The sequence below is a fragment of the Hermetia illucens genome, chromosome 4, assembly GCF_905115235.1.
Source record: "Hermetia illucens chromosome 4, iHerIll2.2.curated.20191125, whole genome shotgun sequence".
Taxonomy (NCBI): domain Eukaryota; kingdom Metazoa; phylum Arthropoda; class Insecta; order Diptera; family Stratiomyidae; genus Hermetia; species Hermetia illucens.
Genome location: NC_051852.1, coordinates 97,210,531 through 97,226,552, shown reverse-complemented (window position 1 = coordinate 97,226,552; position 16,022 = coordinate 97,210,531). Strand labels below are relative to the sequence as shown.

At 38.3% G+C, this 16,022-nt stretch overlaps 1 protein-coding gene across 6 annotated transcripts in view; it reads left to right on the top strand.

Annotated features, from left to right (window-relative positions):
- LOC119653649 overlaps positions 1-13,858 on the top strand; it is a 78,553-nt gene extending 64,695 nt beyond the window's left edge. For 2 of the 6 annotated variants that reach the window (XM_038058467.1, XM_038058465.1), the window contains 8 exons: positions 6,015-6,170; positions 6,271-6,547; positions 6,622-6,749; positions 6,885-6,902; positions 7,281-7,452; positions 7,512-7,618; positions 11,834-12,001; positions 12,060-13,858. In XM_038058467.1, the coding sequence (XP_037914395.1) occupies positions 6,015-6,170; positions 6,271-6,547; positions 6,622-6,749; positions 6,885-6,902; positions 7,281-7,452; positions 7,512-7,618; positions 11,834-12,001; positions 12,060-12,533 (1,500 nt within the window). In that variant the 3' untranslated portion in view covers positions 12,534-13,858. The remainder of the gene's footprint in view (positions 1-6,014; positions 6,171-6,270; positions 6,548-6,621; positions 6,750-6,884; positions 6,903-7,280; positions 7,453-7,511; positions 7,619-11,833; positions 12,002-12,059) is intronic. The other 4 variants (XM_038058469.1, XM_038058468.1, XM_038058466.1 and 1 more) reach the window with 4 other exon arrangements.
- The last annotated feature ends 2,164 nt before the right edge of the window (positions 13,859-16,022 follow it).

The window sequence follows — 16,022 nt, the reverse complement described above, 5'->3', positions numbered from 1 at the left end:
CGGTCATGGTATCGCTCATAGATTTCGTCATTGTGTAGGCTACGGAATCGTGCAGTTTACCAATACAAATGATAGTATTTAAAATTTAATTAATGTTAACAAAATATAGTATGTATTGTTCTTGTTAGGTGGTATATTTTACGATTAAAACAATGTATCGTTCAAATGGCCACCGCGCCTCTTGCACTGGTTGATATGGACCCACCAATTTTCAATGACTCCGGATCTATTGGAGATTCATAAACCACTTGAGGAGGAGCCTTTCAACCAAAAATATACCTCATCAGATAAGATAATTTCTCGATAAAAACGCTGGTTAGTTTCCATTATCCCTGGAGCCCAATGAACGAACTGACGTCGTAAACGATAGTCAGGAATCAATATATTATCATTGGCGGCTACACTCGCTTCTACAGCTGGAATATTCTCCGAATATTTTTATAGTATTTCCTTGTGAAGGTGAAGTAGTTCTAGTATTGCCTCACCTATCTCCTCTATTGCCACCAAGATTCGTTGGCCCCTTTGACTGGAGCACTAGGAAACACTTCATTAACATCAAGAGAGACTATGACCTCACTTTTTGGAAATTTATGTTATATTTTTGATGTTTCTTGTGAATGATTTGGTAGATCCGCCAAAAAAGTCGATTCCCTTACAGTGTCTGTTAAGTAAAATAGCAATCCTGTTTCTTGGTCCATTGCAGACGTAGCTTCATGACGATTTTACGTTGTCTATGACTATGAACAGTTTTGTAGATATATTCAAATCAACTATCTGTTTGCGGCTTGGTAGATTGCTGATATTGAATCCTCAGAACGTCTAAGGTACAAGGTGTATTTACATAATTTCCCAAATTATTGACGAGATTAGTTTCACGAGAACATTGTCTAGATGAATCAGTATGTATATATTGCTGAAGTCTTTACCGGTTCATTATGTACCTCAGAACTTTGAACGCCTGCGACACAATTTTATGGACATATGATGCGAAGTTCGGCTTTTTTATCCACAATGACTCCAAAATCTTTAATTGGTGTAACAACTGGTAGCAGTTGACCTACATGAAGTAGTTTTCCTGTCGCAAATTGTAAGATCTGGAGGATAACCACTAAATATTTATCGATATTTAACTTTGTTTTGTTTTGATCACATCAATTGTATAGTTTATTGTTGTCGTTCTGAAAAGTTACTGAATCGTCCATCACTCGTAATTCGTTAAAAGATTTTCATGTCGTCTGCGTAGACCAAGCAATCAGAAAGTAGAATATCCGCTATGTCATTAGTGAAAATGTTAGAAAGGATCGAACCCAGATGCGATTCACGGAGAATGCCAGACATTACTTCATAGCTTTCTGCAATCTGCCCATTTCTTCCGACTTGTAGACATCGCCCGTTAAGATTATATTTTTGAAATCGGATTAAATAAGGAATTAAGAGTTTCTCAATTAGTTTTGGCATCGTTGGTTGTATACATATTGGTCCGTAATTACTAACATCGGATTTATTTCCTGATTCATGAATTGCACAAATATATCATAATTTCAATGCCAAGGGAAGTGTACAATATTATAATGTTTGCTTAAAATACGCCTCATTGGCTAATAAGGCCCGGTCGCACACTGTCTGGTCTATTTCTCTTATTGCCTCTGCGTCTGTATCACTTTTGATTTCATTAGCCTGACGTATTCGTGTATCATGTTCATTAGAGTAGATGCTCTTCAAGTATAACGCAATGAGATTACTTATTCCACCTCCATTAGCTGCCATTGTCGCGTACCGTTTCATATCCATTTGGCCAAGGTCATCACGCCTCCTATTTATTACGATATTTCAAAACTGAGTAGCATGCTTTCCCCGCTTGCAACAAAGACTATAGCATCTGCTGCTAAGCTATTTTTACTCTAGCCTCAGCGTACGGAACTGATTGTTCATTTGAATCCACATCTTTTGTAATTTGCGAGCATCTTTTCTTCAATATAACTTTGTTTATTAACTCTTTTGGCAATCAATATGGGAAATTATTGGTTCTCCTGGTAAATACTGGCACATGATTCCAAATCACTTCATAAGTCTTACAGAACCAGTTTACTTTCCCATAAAAAAATTCCAGTTTTGTTTAGGTCTACCCAATTGGTATTCAGTAGTACGCCAATAACAGTGTCATAGGTTGCTGTAGGTTGGTCGGTTGCTGGGGATGTTGTAATCACCTATAATTACATTCCTAGTATTGGGATATTTACAAGGAAACTATATACAGAAGGAGCAAATTGAGTTTCTTGGCACCTGGGGTTAGGTACGAGGTACTTAACTGACGCGTGGCATTTGTGGTTCATTCATTGGTGTGTCGGTGTGTCAATGCCGCTTACATGGTTTTCTTGTGTATGTTTTCTCATCGCATGCATAACATACACGACACCAACACCATCAAAACAATGGGTAGAATTCTTCACGTGAAGTTACTTGAAAAACTTGGGACATGTGCGGTGGACTATACAAATTTAAGCAATACGCCGGGAGACGAATCTCCTGTGTGTAGTTTTCTTATGTGTTTAGCTTAAATATAAGAAACTGCATCTGCATGTTCAGCGTAGATATCGCGTCTTGGCTATGGTGGTAGGCGAATACTTTAAACAATGATATCGTCATGATGATCATTTATGCATTTTACTTTGATGAAGATTTGTTCAATTGTAACGAATTCAGCTGAAATGCTTCTTTTTACTAGTATGAACATGCCGTCCCCTGTGCTATGTGCACTAGTACGGTCATCTCGGTGCTGCCTGAATAGTGTAAATGTTTTGTCTATTACTTCGCCGTCCGAAGTCCTGCATACGCAAATAATGTGACTGTCATCAATCGTGGTAGAGGTTAGGAAGGTGTTTATATTCGTTCTCAGACCTCTAGTATTCTGATAGTAAATATTTAGTTTCTCCTTGCGTTTTGCTTATAGTAGGATTGTGCTTGAATATTTGCTCGATTGTCTTGTCCTCGGCTTCTGTAATTGATCATCTTAAACGCCAACCGAGTAAATCATCGATTGCACCTTTTAAAAACCTTATTAAAGTTGATTCACCATCTATTTGTCTGTCACATTCACTTTTCTCAGAAACGGTTTCATCTATTGATATGAAATTCGGTAGAAAGGTATATACTGCAAACTTCCACGCATGCGGTGAATTACACTGCCGTACATTGTACTTAAGGGGGTCTAGTCCCGTGTAAAGGCCGTTTGTTCGTTTTTTTGTGAAGAACTGAATAAAAATACAAATGCGAATTTTTCACCATAATTTATAAATATTTTGAGCATGCATAACAATTTTTCCAACCCGATATCATAGTTCATTACTAGAGTACTAAGCAACTTATCCACCCATCTCTAAAAAAAGGTATTTTCCGGGTGGAACACTAGAGGACCCCGTGCTCATCTTAAAGAAAAAAATAAACGACGTGTTAACCTATGGAGTATATTACAATTCGCAAATTTTTGGTGCCTTTTTAAACTTAGCTTCTTTAATGTATTGAAAAAACGGCCCAATGGATGGCAATTATCCTAGTTTGCGAATCGTGGAAAAATATTCAGAATAAGTCACAAAAATTTCAAAAAATTTCATTGGATAGATTTTGGACTATGGTGGCACCCGGTTTTCAACATGCAGTTTCGAGAAAAACACATTTAGGTTGAGACTATTAACCAGAAAATCTTAACTGACCATTAATCTGTTATAACTATTCGATAAAGCTTTGTTATCTTAAAAACACCCATATAGAGTCTTGAGTTCAATTTTCGCTCCTTTAGTGGAGTCATTCGAACGTCGTTCGGACTGGTAGATTCCGGCTCCATCACGGAAATGGACTTAAACCTGATACATGACACTTCACCTATTTAACAGTTTAAGGAGGGACCTCCATATACCTTAAAGGGTGGTGTGATGCGAGATGGATATCAAATGAAAGGTTTCGATTAGTACTTTCCGAAACAAAACAAAATTAGTTTCAACTTTAGTTGTAAAGGGGAGGAGTACGGAAGGCCGACATTCAAATCTCGCTGGTGGCAGGGGGGTTTCTATCGTGATATGACGTCAAATACCAGTCGACTCAGCTGTGAATGAGTATCTGAGTCAAATCAGGGTACACCGTTACGGTCTTGAATGAAGTGCTCTAACACACTTCAAAGCCCTATTCTAATATCAATCGTTGCGCCAACGATTATAATATTATTATTAAGAGATAAAATGCAAGTACCACATCAAATTAAATATCGGGTATATTCAACGTATATATACTACGAGCTATATATAAATGAAATCATCGTGTACCCAAATATCTTACATCTTTTATAATTGAAGCACCGAGATTCCGGTTTCCGACTTGCTTAAATGTCGCGGTGTCCGGATGGTTTAGTGGTTAGAACGTTTAGCACTCGTAGCAGAAGGGCGCGCTTCAAACCATACTGGAGGCAGAAGGATTTGTATTGTGACTGGATGTCGTATACCAGTCGACTCAGCTGTGATTGAGTACCTAAGCTAAATCAGGGTACTAATAGCGGGCAAGTTCAATGCTGAAAGAAGTGTCATTACGGTCTTGAATGAAGTGCTCTAAAACACTTCAAAGCCCTGATCTAATTGGATTGTCGCGCCAACCATTATTATTATTATTATTAAATATCGCGCCCCCATAGAAATCAACGCTTTTGATCGTTTAGGGTATCAGAGGACAATTTCAAATCGTTTTGTGTACGACAGTACTCATTATTTCCAATTTTGAGGATCAAGCAAATTGTTAAGAAACAAATATCCTTACTGATACGGACCAGTTTGTTTAAGATAATGAAATTTGAAATTGGACCTCGGCGCAAAACCGGGATGTCTGGAGTTCCTTATTAAGGCAGGCCTAGATCGGATACCGGTTGTTGCGCCGTTGATGATGATGATGAATGAAATTTGATATAAATAAGGCGACTTCGATTGTGATTCTAGATCGAGCAGTCTTTATAATCTTTTTCCCGGAGATTCGAAATGTTATAATAATAACAATCGTTGGCGCGACAATCCACAATCTTTATCTTTCTTCGTACTTTTGATTTAAAAATTACTCGCTCTATGTTTTCATGTTATTCTGTGGCCAGTAGACATTTGAACGCGATTGTATACGCAATTCTCCTAAGAGCTATCGGTGGTGAAGGCAATTACAGGAAGAGTCCATTGTTTTGCTCGATCTCCTCAAAAATTGTCCGATGGTTTTTATAGTTTTGCATAAAATTCTCAATCATACGTTTGTGACACACAGATTCCTTGAAAAGAACCCAAACGTCTTCGTCACTACTTTACGAATCGACTTAGTTTCAACCCCAGCCAAGTAGTACAAATTTAAAGTGGAACAGGACTTATTCTCAGAAATTATCCTCATGATGGTCCCAGACTACATTTCATGCTTATACCTACTCAAATAAAGTCAATCAAAGTATATTATTAAATTTTAGAAACTTAAGTTTATCCCAGATGATGTATATAATTTATTACCAATATTAAAAGGAAATGATCGCGTATATGTGAAATGCCAACGTTCTGATTTCCTATATGAAAGTAATTCATTTAATTACGGATATGGAAATTCTATATTCAAATACAAAGTAAAATACGGTACGACGGAATCAGGGCTTCTTGGTAAATGATTTTATAATTAGAATGGAAATCAATTTTCCATTGGTCAAAACAAAAACAACGATAATCATTATTTAACTAGTTTGTGTATAATTGTTGGTGTTTGACGAACATTTTTTTTTTCTAACAAATTTGAACGCTTCACCGCACTTTCTAATGTGATTGTTTTGTGTCACAAAAGCAGCAAGTTTTTGTACATAATGGCATAGTTAAATAGATATAATAGCGTCCAGCACCTTTAGCAAATAGCGCACAGAGACATCTTATGAAAAATGCATGTTTGGCGGCTTGGAATCATTATACAAACTGAATTTTCCTTGGATTGGAATTGAACATGTTTGTGTTTAATTTCAGTATCAACCAGAATCAACAATATTGCCAAATAAACATCAGCAAACTATAGCAAATTATAGCGTAAGCGATGTTGATATGAATGGTGTACACAATGAACATTGTCTTATGGTAGCTGATGAAATAATCGCTCACTTGTCTGGCGAAGAAGACCCTTGGGTATATGAAGTTTATTTTACATAATTTTTAGAATAAAATCTGGAAAAATTGATTAATCGCGCAATGTAACCTGTATCAATTTATTTTTTCTGCATATCAGGCCGAGCCAATTCACAATGACATACATTTCACGGGACCATGTTCAGAGATAATTACATCGTTCACGAATGAATGGGACAGCGATGTGGATGATAGTCATAGCAGCGAAGAATTTATGTACGTTCGAGGTACACCGACCAAAGAAAAACTCAGAGAGATGTTGGATAAACAAACAGATGTCGGGAATAAAGTGAATACCGACCATGATTTTTTCGAATATGAGGGACTCAATGAAGCTGACGTATGGTCGACGCATGAAGATAAAGTCCCCGTTGCCGGTATGTTGGGAAGAAGCAATAATATTGCTGTTGTTTTCCTCATTCTCAGTCTGCAATGTTTCTTATTTTTATAGATTCTGCCGAAGACGAAATATCAGAAGGAAGTTCTTCGGAATTCGAAGGCGAATTTGTTCCATCATGTTGGGATTCTATGGCCACGCCTGCTCGTTCAGCATTAAAAAGCCCAGATAAATCGAGCAGTGTAAGTTTTTCATAAACATATGCAGTACTTAGATAAATAGATATTAAATTGAATACTTGCATGTTGTTGTGTTGTCTGATTTTTATACGCATATAATCGATTCCTCCATGTCATTATTCGTACGCATACAAACAGGAGGAGGAAAGAAAATTTGTAAGTTTTATTCGATATATTCCAAGGGAATTGGGAACTTTATCCTCTAATTTCTGCTTTAACTTAATATGATGTAAATTATATTGTTGACTAACAGCTGTTTTTCCGAGCTCTCTTCCGTTAATTAAATAAAGATTAATCAAATCTTTATTTAGAATAGAAAATAATGGTATTAACGTTTTCGAACTAATTATCCGCGACATATATGTTTGATTAAAAAATATAAATCGAAATTTCGAGCCTACAGCTGGTTAACAATCCGAACAAATAAAATGATATTAAATTTCTAAACCAAATAACTCATGTGTAATATTTCACTGAATTTGAACTGCACTCTACACTAACTAAGCTAATTACTCATTCTATTTCCAATTTTAGCAGCCTAACAAAAAGCGGCGTAATGTTGCATTCAAAAAACAACGATATCATTCAGTGTATGAATATCCTCGCGAAAATGCTTCTTTGTCGCCATCTTATAGCGAGCCATACTTGTATAGTAAACACAGTGAATCTTTGTATTTTGGTCGAAATTCAAAGGAAGAATTCAACGGTAAAATGTTAAAATCATATGATTAGAATTTGTTGATGTCGGTCCTTTCTATTTCATAGACGGATTTACAGTGTCCAGTTCGATGCGCCCATTTCATGGTAGCCAATTTAACGCATTGTGCCATACATGGCCTACTGACTCAGATTTTTCTTGGTCTCAGATTGAGGTTTGTTGATTTAACTTTTGCCTTTTTTTCGTTGTTTTTGAGTGTAAATAATCGAATTTCGAATTAACATTTTTACTTTAAAAATGAATATAGGATGCGGCAAAAAAATAGGACAATTATTTTCCTATCAAATAAAAAAAATCGACAAAATTGAATAATACGATTAATAATAATAACATATTCAGGCATGATATTCTGATGGATTTTGGTCTAAACCATCTGCAAATGTCAACACGGGCTGCATGCCAAACATAACAATGGGGAACTTAAACGCGTAGCTTCTCCTTTACAAGTAAATTTTTATTTAAGTACTTTTTTCGGGAGCTATTTACTCCTTTCTTCAGTGATTAGGTACTTCTAAACTAATCTAGAATTGGTTACTTCCATATCCAAGCTATGATCAAGACAGACTTCTACAAGTATCTAGGATTTCTGTGCGAGAAATCCATGTCGAGTTGATGATATGACTCCACTTAACTTGAAGGATTAATTTTATACACTTCGGTGTGGGGTGAAGTCAGACTAGGAATAGAACGATGAATAAAAGTTGTTTGTCGATCTTCACTTGTCGAAGATATAACTGTGTTCTGGAGCCGGATAGTATAATAGCAGCATTGAACGGAAATACATGGAGAAGAAGGTGTCACTGACTCGCGAAATTCAAGAAATATGAAGTCTTCGGAGAGTGGTTGTAGTTCCTACTGTCATAGGTAGGATCGCTCGAACACAAACGCTTGGCACTTAGTACTAGTAGTATTACTTAAAATTTGAGATAAAATCAGGAAGATGTAACTATCGTTTTTAAATTGATTCTGGTCAAGGTGCATGACTTGCTTCGATAGTAGGTGTTAGTTTATTCGAAATGGCTCACTTGCTTAGAGCATTCCAGTTACACTCCCTGTTTACGCTATCGAAACCATGCCAAGTATGCGAAGACTCCTCCAATTGTCATACTCAAGACAGGTACCTGTCTTTGGAAGTTAAACGATTATCCCCTTTTTCTGTATAGACAGAAGAATCAACTCTGCAGAAATAGGAGGCTGTCATCACTAACTCCGCAATTTGACCGTTGAGGCCGATGGGATTATTGATATTGGGGGATTGATATGATCTCACTCCTCTATGGAGGGCAGCCCGTATCCTACTGTTACGGTAGCTAGATAGTTGTAACACCAGATTATCTACAGTTGGGAACAATGGTGAAATGCTGCTGCTATCTATTCAGCTACCCATTATCGTGGAGGAGCAGTCGACCGTTAACATCCCCGAACGGACCATCGAAACCACCACCACCCCTTTTTCAGTTCTTTCATAATGCGGTCCTGAAATCGTTATCATTTGCGGTATTTTCTGCTTCGCTGACCATCACAATAATTTTTTTTTTCTATGACAGTGTACACTACGCCGAACTTCTTAGATTTCTCAATCCCGGATGAGCGTAAGCGACCTGTGTTGTACTTGGGTCCAAACTCTTCATCCCTTATGAGAAAAAGCGGTCCAAAGCGATGGCGAATGTGAAATAGATAATAATCCTTTTCGTCGTTTCTTAAACGAGCTTGGGATCTTTTTTGCATTGTGTTTGTGGATGCATTTATGTACCGAGTGTTGGACTTTCGCAACGATGAACTACTGGATTGCCAACCAAACATCTACCCGTCATTGGAGAACTAGCTTGGAATCGTCTGGCATATTACTTTGAGTTAATCTTCCCGCTTTACCGCCTTAAGAAGTCTTTAAGTCATGGAATTCCTGTCACTAGGTGGGAAGCGGTGAAAAGGAATTTGTTAATTCAAAGAACCTCCTGCATTCCGGTTCTTACACCGGTCGAGCTCAATTTGCTTCGCAAGAGAAGCAGCCGAACGTAGTGCTTTACGAGTATATCTGCATAAAGTTACTGATAAATCTCATCCCATCGGCATTCACCACATTGTTAAATAACTTGTGCAATTAACAAACGTCGAAGCGGGAAAAAACAAACTAATCTCGATAGTTTTTCAATTCAACACGGACTTACGTTGCCACTGAGCCGCGCAGGCCATCTGGCTCTTAACTGGTTTTTCCAAGAGTTGCCAATGTGTTTGTTGGAATCGTTTTCCTTGCGCGTGCACATGGCTTTGCATTCGTTAGCAAGAAAGGTGAAGGAGATCATTCGCGCGATACCTATTTCAGCTGGCTCCGATGCAGTACGATAGGCAGACGTCATCCGTAAAGCTCCCCATTTCTATACTTGCGCAAGGCACTAACGATACACCTTGCTGCCAAAAGCATCAGTGTACATCTCCTGCGTAAGAGCAAAACGGACTGCGTCGCACTTATGAGGAGATGTCCGCTGCTGAAAGTAGGACCCCCAAAATTTGCCATTACTCAACTTGAAGCTGAAACTCCTAAAGGGCATTCCAAGGTGTTCAACCATTGGCTTTGACGTGACGCGGAGGCTGGATTTTCTTTTTAGTTAAGATGACTGCCCTAGGATTTTTCATCGAAAAGCTGAAATCATGGGCAGTCTTCCATCCGTCTACCCGTTGCATCAATATGTCCAGTTTGCTTTGCAGTTTTGTCCATCTTCCCGAATGGATGCTATTTCTAACATCAAACGTTGGGAGGAACACTACGCCTTTCGTGCTGTGAATAATGTTCATGGGGCCTATCTGTCCCACATTAAGCAAACGAGGGTTGCGCAGGGCCCCGGTTTCCCGAGTGGTTAGCGTATAACCGAGTCTTTATGGAACTACTGCCACCTTTAGTTCCCGTCAGTAGCGAGCTTTGTTTTAACTGTACTGTAGTTTCATGCGGTCGAGCTTATGAGACTCGTTCCGTAGGTCGGCAATTTCCGTCGCTCACCAATACATAAACGATTTTCCACGGCTAGGTGTCCTCCGGAGCATGGAACTAGAGAACTGAAGCTGTACCCCTTTGGAATATGTACCACGATTTTGGAGACGCATGCACGTGGTACCAAAAGCGGGTTGACTTCGTGAAGAGTTTCCTAAAAATTCGCCCCACCTCTTTCATGTTGAAGACCCTAGAGCGCGTCCCGGATTCCTGCACCTCTTCCCCTGGACCTCTTCATCAAATACATGCATTGCTGTCAGACCATGTGAGTCCAGATTTTGGAAAGTGGAGCCCTACAGCCATAGTAACATCCTAGACGAAGTACCTCGCGAACTCTGAACGCTCCCTACGGGCTACCGTACACGCAACCTGGGCTTAACGAGGAACTTTGCTCCTCGGAGCGGGCGCTGATATCTACCTACTAGTAGTCTGGATCAGGCAATCCCCATTTAAGTACCCTCGCATTGAAGTCACCCCAACCAGGGACAATGATTGTCTTAGACTCAGAATGATTTGAAATAGATGGATGAAAGTTTCACCTTATGGGTCGAGTCGGAGTCTTACTAAACCGTCAAATCTGCATCGTTAAATTACTGATGGGCTCACGTACCACAACCACGAGAATATTTTTAACAGTACATTTCTTGGGAGATTTTTATCTACCAAAACAAAAGGTATTTTATCACTGCCGCAAATTCCGGATGCCGAGACCCTATGCAGACCAGATTCTGCCATTTTGATGTTTATGCGTTTGTTCTATAGTCAACAGCTTCTCGTCAGTCAAAACAATGTGTTCCCATTACTGTCCTACGACCTGGAGTTGATGTTATCTTTGAAAACGTACGAACTTGTTTCCATCAATAAGATGCTGAACAATAAATAGCGCAATGGTCGGTCGGTGATATCTGTTTAATAGGCGATTTTCCTCATGGAGGGTGCCCTTGGATTTTGCTGAGCTCGTTTCTTGATTATTTGTAGGTTTCCGCAAGTATTCATAGTATGTTTTCTTCTATTCCCTACACGGCAGCTGTTCCTTGAACCAGTGAATTACATCAGATACTGTTTGTTTCTGAACTTTTCTTCACGAAACGTTTCCAAAATGTGCGCTTCGTTTGTTTGACATCTTAAAAATGCAAGGCATTAAAACAAAAATAATTGTGTCCTGGTACTTAAACCTTGAGAATTCAACGAAATGGAAATTAGTTTGTTACATTGTAAAATGCATCAAACTTTGTTCGAGTTTTTTTGCCGCATATGCATAACATAAACATGTAAAAATAATCTAATTTCAAGCGAATCTCTTTGCTTTATACATAAACACTAATTTGTGCTTCAATGCTGTAGAAAGTCTTATCCAATAGGAAAAATATTTGTAAATTGTAGGACCTTGGTGATATTACGGACGAAAAGAAACTTGCGACCTATTCAAATTCAACAAGTGGAAAATGGCCTCAAAATTTTGATAGTATCGATTTAACGGATGGTGATGTAAAAACGGAAAATCTCGAAGATTACGGAAACAACAGACCAGATAGTGGCGTAGGAGAATCTGTAAGTTTGGAATTTAATCTAATAGTAATTATCTGTTATTAAGGAGAATATTCCACAGGCTGAAATGCTTAGTGATCGACTGCCCCTTGGAGAACTATGCCACACAAAATCAACACTTCGTCTTCCTCTGAAAATATTGCCCCCAACTGATTCATTAACCGACATAAAACCCGATTCAATGAAATTAGACGAGCCAGCAGCAGTAGACAGGTTAATATTGCCAACGCCATCGTGCACTGGTTCGATGGACTCGATAAGTTCAAGCTCTGGATCTGAAAGGCAAGTGAGTTTCTCGACCTTTGGAAAAAACCAGAACTCATTATCAATAAATATTGAAGTAAATGATAATAAGCGACCCATTTGTAACACAATTTCTATTACAAACAACGAACAAGTGAAACCCGCTCTGATTTTGATAGAAAACGGCCCGATCGAATTCCCATTGGGATCAGATAAAATTAAGCAAAGCGATAGTACCGATGAAGACTCTGGTATCGAAAGTATTATGAAAGTGAATAGAGAAAGCGATTAAACTGATAATGTAAGTAGTGCAAAAGAGTTTCTTTAAGTTGTAAAAAATGTGCGTTTCTAATCGATGAAAATGGGAGATTTTGGGTAATAAACAACGAGATTGAATGTATTCTTGTTGAATTTGAAGTTTCTTGTACTAATCGGATTCTATTGAGTTGATAATGATCCAACAAAAGTGGGGAAGTTAGAAAAAAGGTAAAGATAGTCTCCACTTGGTCACATTTCCACTACATTTTGCTCTAACTCTACCAGCTACGTTACCTTCAGAGACATCTCTGCAAAGTTTATTACCAATTAATATCTCATTTCTCGACTATGTGTGTACAAATGTGGATGTTAAAAGTAAACAAGTAATTAATTGTTGTTAGGAATTATTTATGTGATGTAAAACGTACAACTGTTTTGTACTATATCGGGAGGTGTTTTTATCAACACATTTTAGTTAATTTGACGGGGAAACAATGCTCATGCTAGATAGCTTTTATTTTCTATGATTCACGTTTGCGCAGGAGGTTTCATACTGCCTTCTTTGCAGTAAAGCAACTACTTTATGTACATTTATTCATCCATTCATTCGCGCAGTCCTATCTCCTATTCCGGGAGTTGAAAAAATGTTTACCGCAACACTGAAACTCAATAATTCATGAATGGACTTTGTAATGCCTCGACAGAAAAGGCGGATCTTATTGGATGAGAATTATTACACCAGATTTTTCAAATTACATCTAAAGGACGAAAACTGTAATGAGTTTCCTCTTAGCTCGGATGCGAATAATGATAATAAAACATTTAGCCGCTGGAAAGTGTTTCCTTGTGCAACCAAGTAGACTTTCATGTCTTTTATATTTAACAAACCTACGATGGGACGATTGTAATGAATGAGAAATGCTGAATGTAATACTGGAAACGTAATATTTAATAGGAAAAGAAAGCCGAACGGAATAACTGAAAAACATGTACTTGCTTAAAGGCCAAATCTCTACTAGAACTAATTTGTATCTTATTGTATTCACATGTTTTCTCTTAGTTGTAACGTAATATTAGACGAACGAGATCGTTTTAGAACTTGATAGTTTTAACGAAATCCTCATTGAATAAGCATAACTGATATGAATTAATTGTTTAATTTTGTTTCTTGTTTTAAAAAATATGAACGAAGATTATATGTTAATTTTTAGACAACAAAAAAATTAGTTATGAATTATTTTTAGGATTATTTCACATGGAGGAAGAAGGAAAACTATTTTATTGTGCTATTTACATGCACATCAAATTCGAATAATTACAGTATTTAATCCGTGGAAAAATAAATAGATTTGAAAGAAAGTGTGATGTTCTTTTAATTTTGCTATAATCAATTTGGGAGAGGCAAAGCCTAGCCTTGGCTCCTAATAGGGCGTTATGTCGCTCGTTGAGTACTGGTTCATATAATAGAAATTTGATTAGTCAACCAATACTTGTAGACCGCATTCGGCAAGGTTATACTACAAATTACTTAAATAAATTTAGTGTATATTCTCTATTTATCAACTACAAAGGTTATTTGGTACATCGTATTGTAAATGATGAAAGAGCCTAAATATAAATTGATACTAGATCATAGCACCATCGTACACGGCTTACTGATATACGCTTCAATAACCGAGACGCCCACACTCCTCCTCTTCTGTTCTGCGCCAAGTGCTCTTGGGAGCACCCACCCATGGGCTATCTTGGAATAGTGGGTTGGAGGATATGGCATAGCAAATAATGGAAATGTCGCCCCTCCTTAATGTGTGACCTATCCATTTCCACTGCCGATCATACGAGTGACAGACCTGTGCCTCGACCAAGTTCTTTGTTTGAAATTGTATCAGACCAACGTACTCCGATGGTACTTCGCAGGTAAGTCAACTTGATCTTGGTGTTAACATAATTGCATTTTCAGATTTTTGACATGCTACGAAAGCGGATATAGCACTGCTTAGTCGCGGGGCAACGTCCCGTTCAGTGCAACCGTCAGCAGAAACGACGTTTCCTAGATATACAGATTGATCGACGTTTTCGATGCACTGACCATTAATGCAGATAGGGAGAGTGCAATGACTCCTTAGACTGAGAACCTTGGTTTTGATGGTGTTTATCTTCAGTCCAAGTACAGACCTCCTTTTCCAAATCCAGTGCCATTTGACCGAGATTTATGGCGCGATGAGAGAGCAAACGGAGGTCATCAGCGTTATCGAGGTGTTTGAGGAAAAATGTCATGGTCTATTGAACTCCTCCACGTCCTTCGGACAAGGCAACACCAAGATTGTCATCGATAACAAGAAGAAATAATATCGGTGACAAGACGCAACTCTGGCCGACTCTGCATTGGACCATCTCAAATTCCTCTGAGATTATAGCTCCGTGAAGCACGTGACATTTTGCGCCTTCATATGTCGCTCTGATAATAGCCATTATTTTCTCCGGAATGCTCTCATCTGCTCCCTCTTCAGCGGGGTCCGCTCGTCTTGACCAGTTTCGTTCTTTTTTTTCGGTCATTGGGATCAAACGTCAAAAATTCAGTTTTTTTTTTGTCAGATTCAGTTTGAAATCGTGCTGCATTAGGCGATTATTATATTTTTAAACATGTTGCTGAAGATCATCTTTGCTATGAACGCTAGGAGCTCATCGCCGACATAGAGCAGTGTGTAGGGCGCTGGAGGTTGGATGTCCCTTGTAACAGTGTCCATAACAAGAACCAAGAGGGTACTTCCACGATGAAAACCACCAGGAACACGAAGCCGTTTTGATATATCCGCCATACTTTGAACTTTATTTTTCGGATTGCGGTAGAGCAATTTAATCCAGCGCACCAGTTCCTCTGGTACTAGGTGTTGCCAGATGAGTTCGTATTGCACACGGTCAAATGTCTTCCTAAATCCAGAAGTGTAATGTAGAGAGGACAATGTTTCCCACGGTGCTTCTCCATGAGTAACCACGCAGCGTGTATTGGGTCACGAGTTCCGAAGTTCTTGACAAACCCGGCTTGATTCACGGTTATTTAAACGATGTCGCGAATACGGTTGTCAAAACTAAGTTCAAAAATCTTGATGTTATGTGACAGCAACAGTATGGAATGGAAATTCGAACATTCTGCTGGACTGCCATTCCTTTTAAATTTTGTGTGAAACAAAACCTTATTAAAACGATGGAGCTATTTTCATTAAATTTAGTGAGAATATGTGGTCTGCGAACCACTTACATGTGCAACGAATGGCATCATTTTGTGTTAGGTTTAATGGTGGGCTCCCCATATTTGCGAAAGGAAGAATCATTTTTTTTTCACAGAATATTGTCATGAATGGGCTCAATTAGTATTTTTCGAAAATGATCTTATTTCTGATAATTGATGAAACGCAGGGGAATAAGGACTCAAAAATTTCTGCCCGAAAAGTGAAACAAGTCTCGTTCTCAGAACCATCGAAAAATTTGTAAAAATCTAGACCTGAAAATACATCCCTTTCCA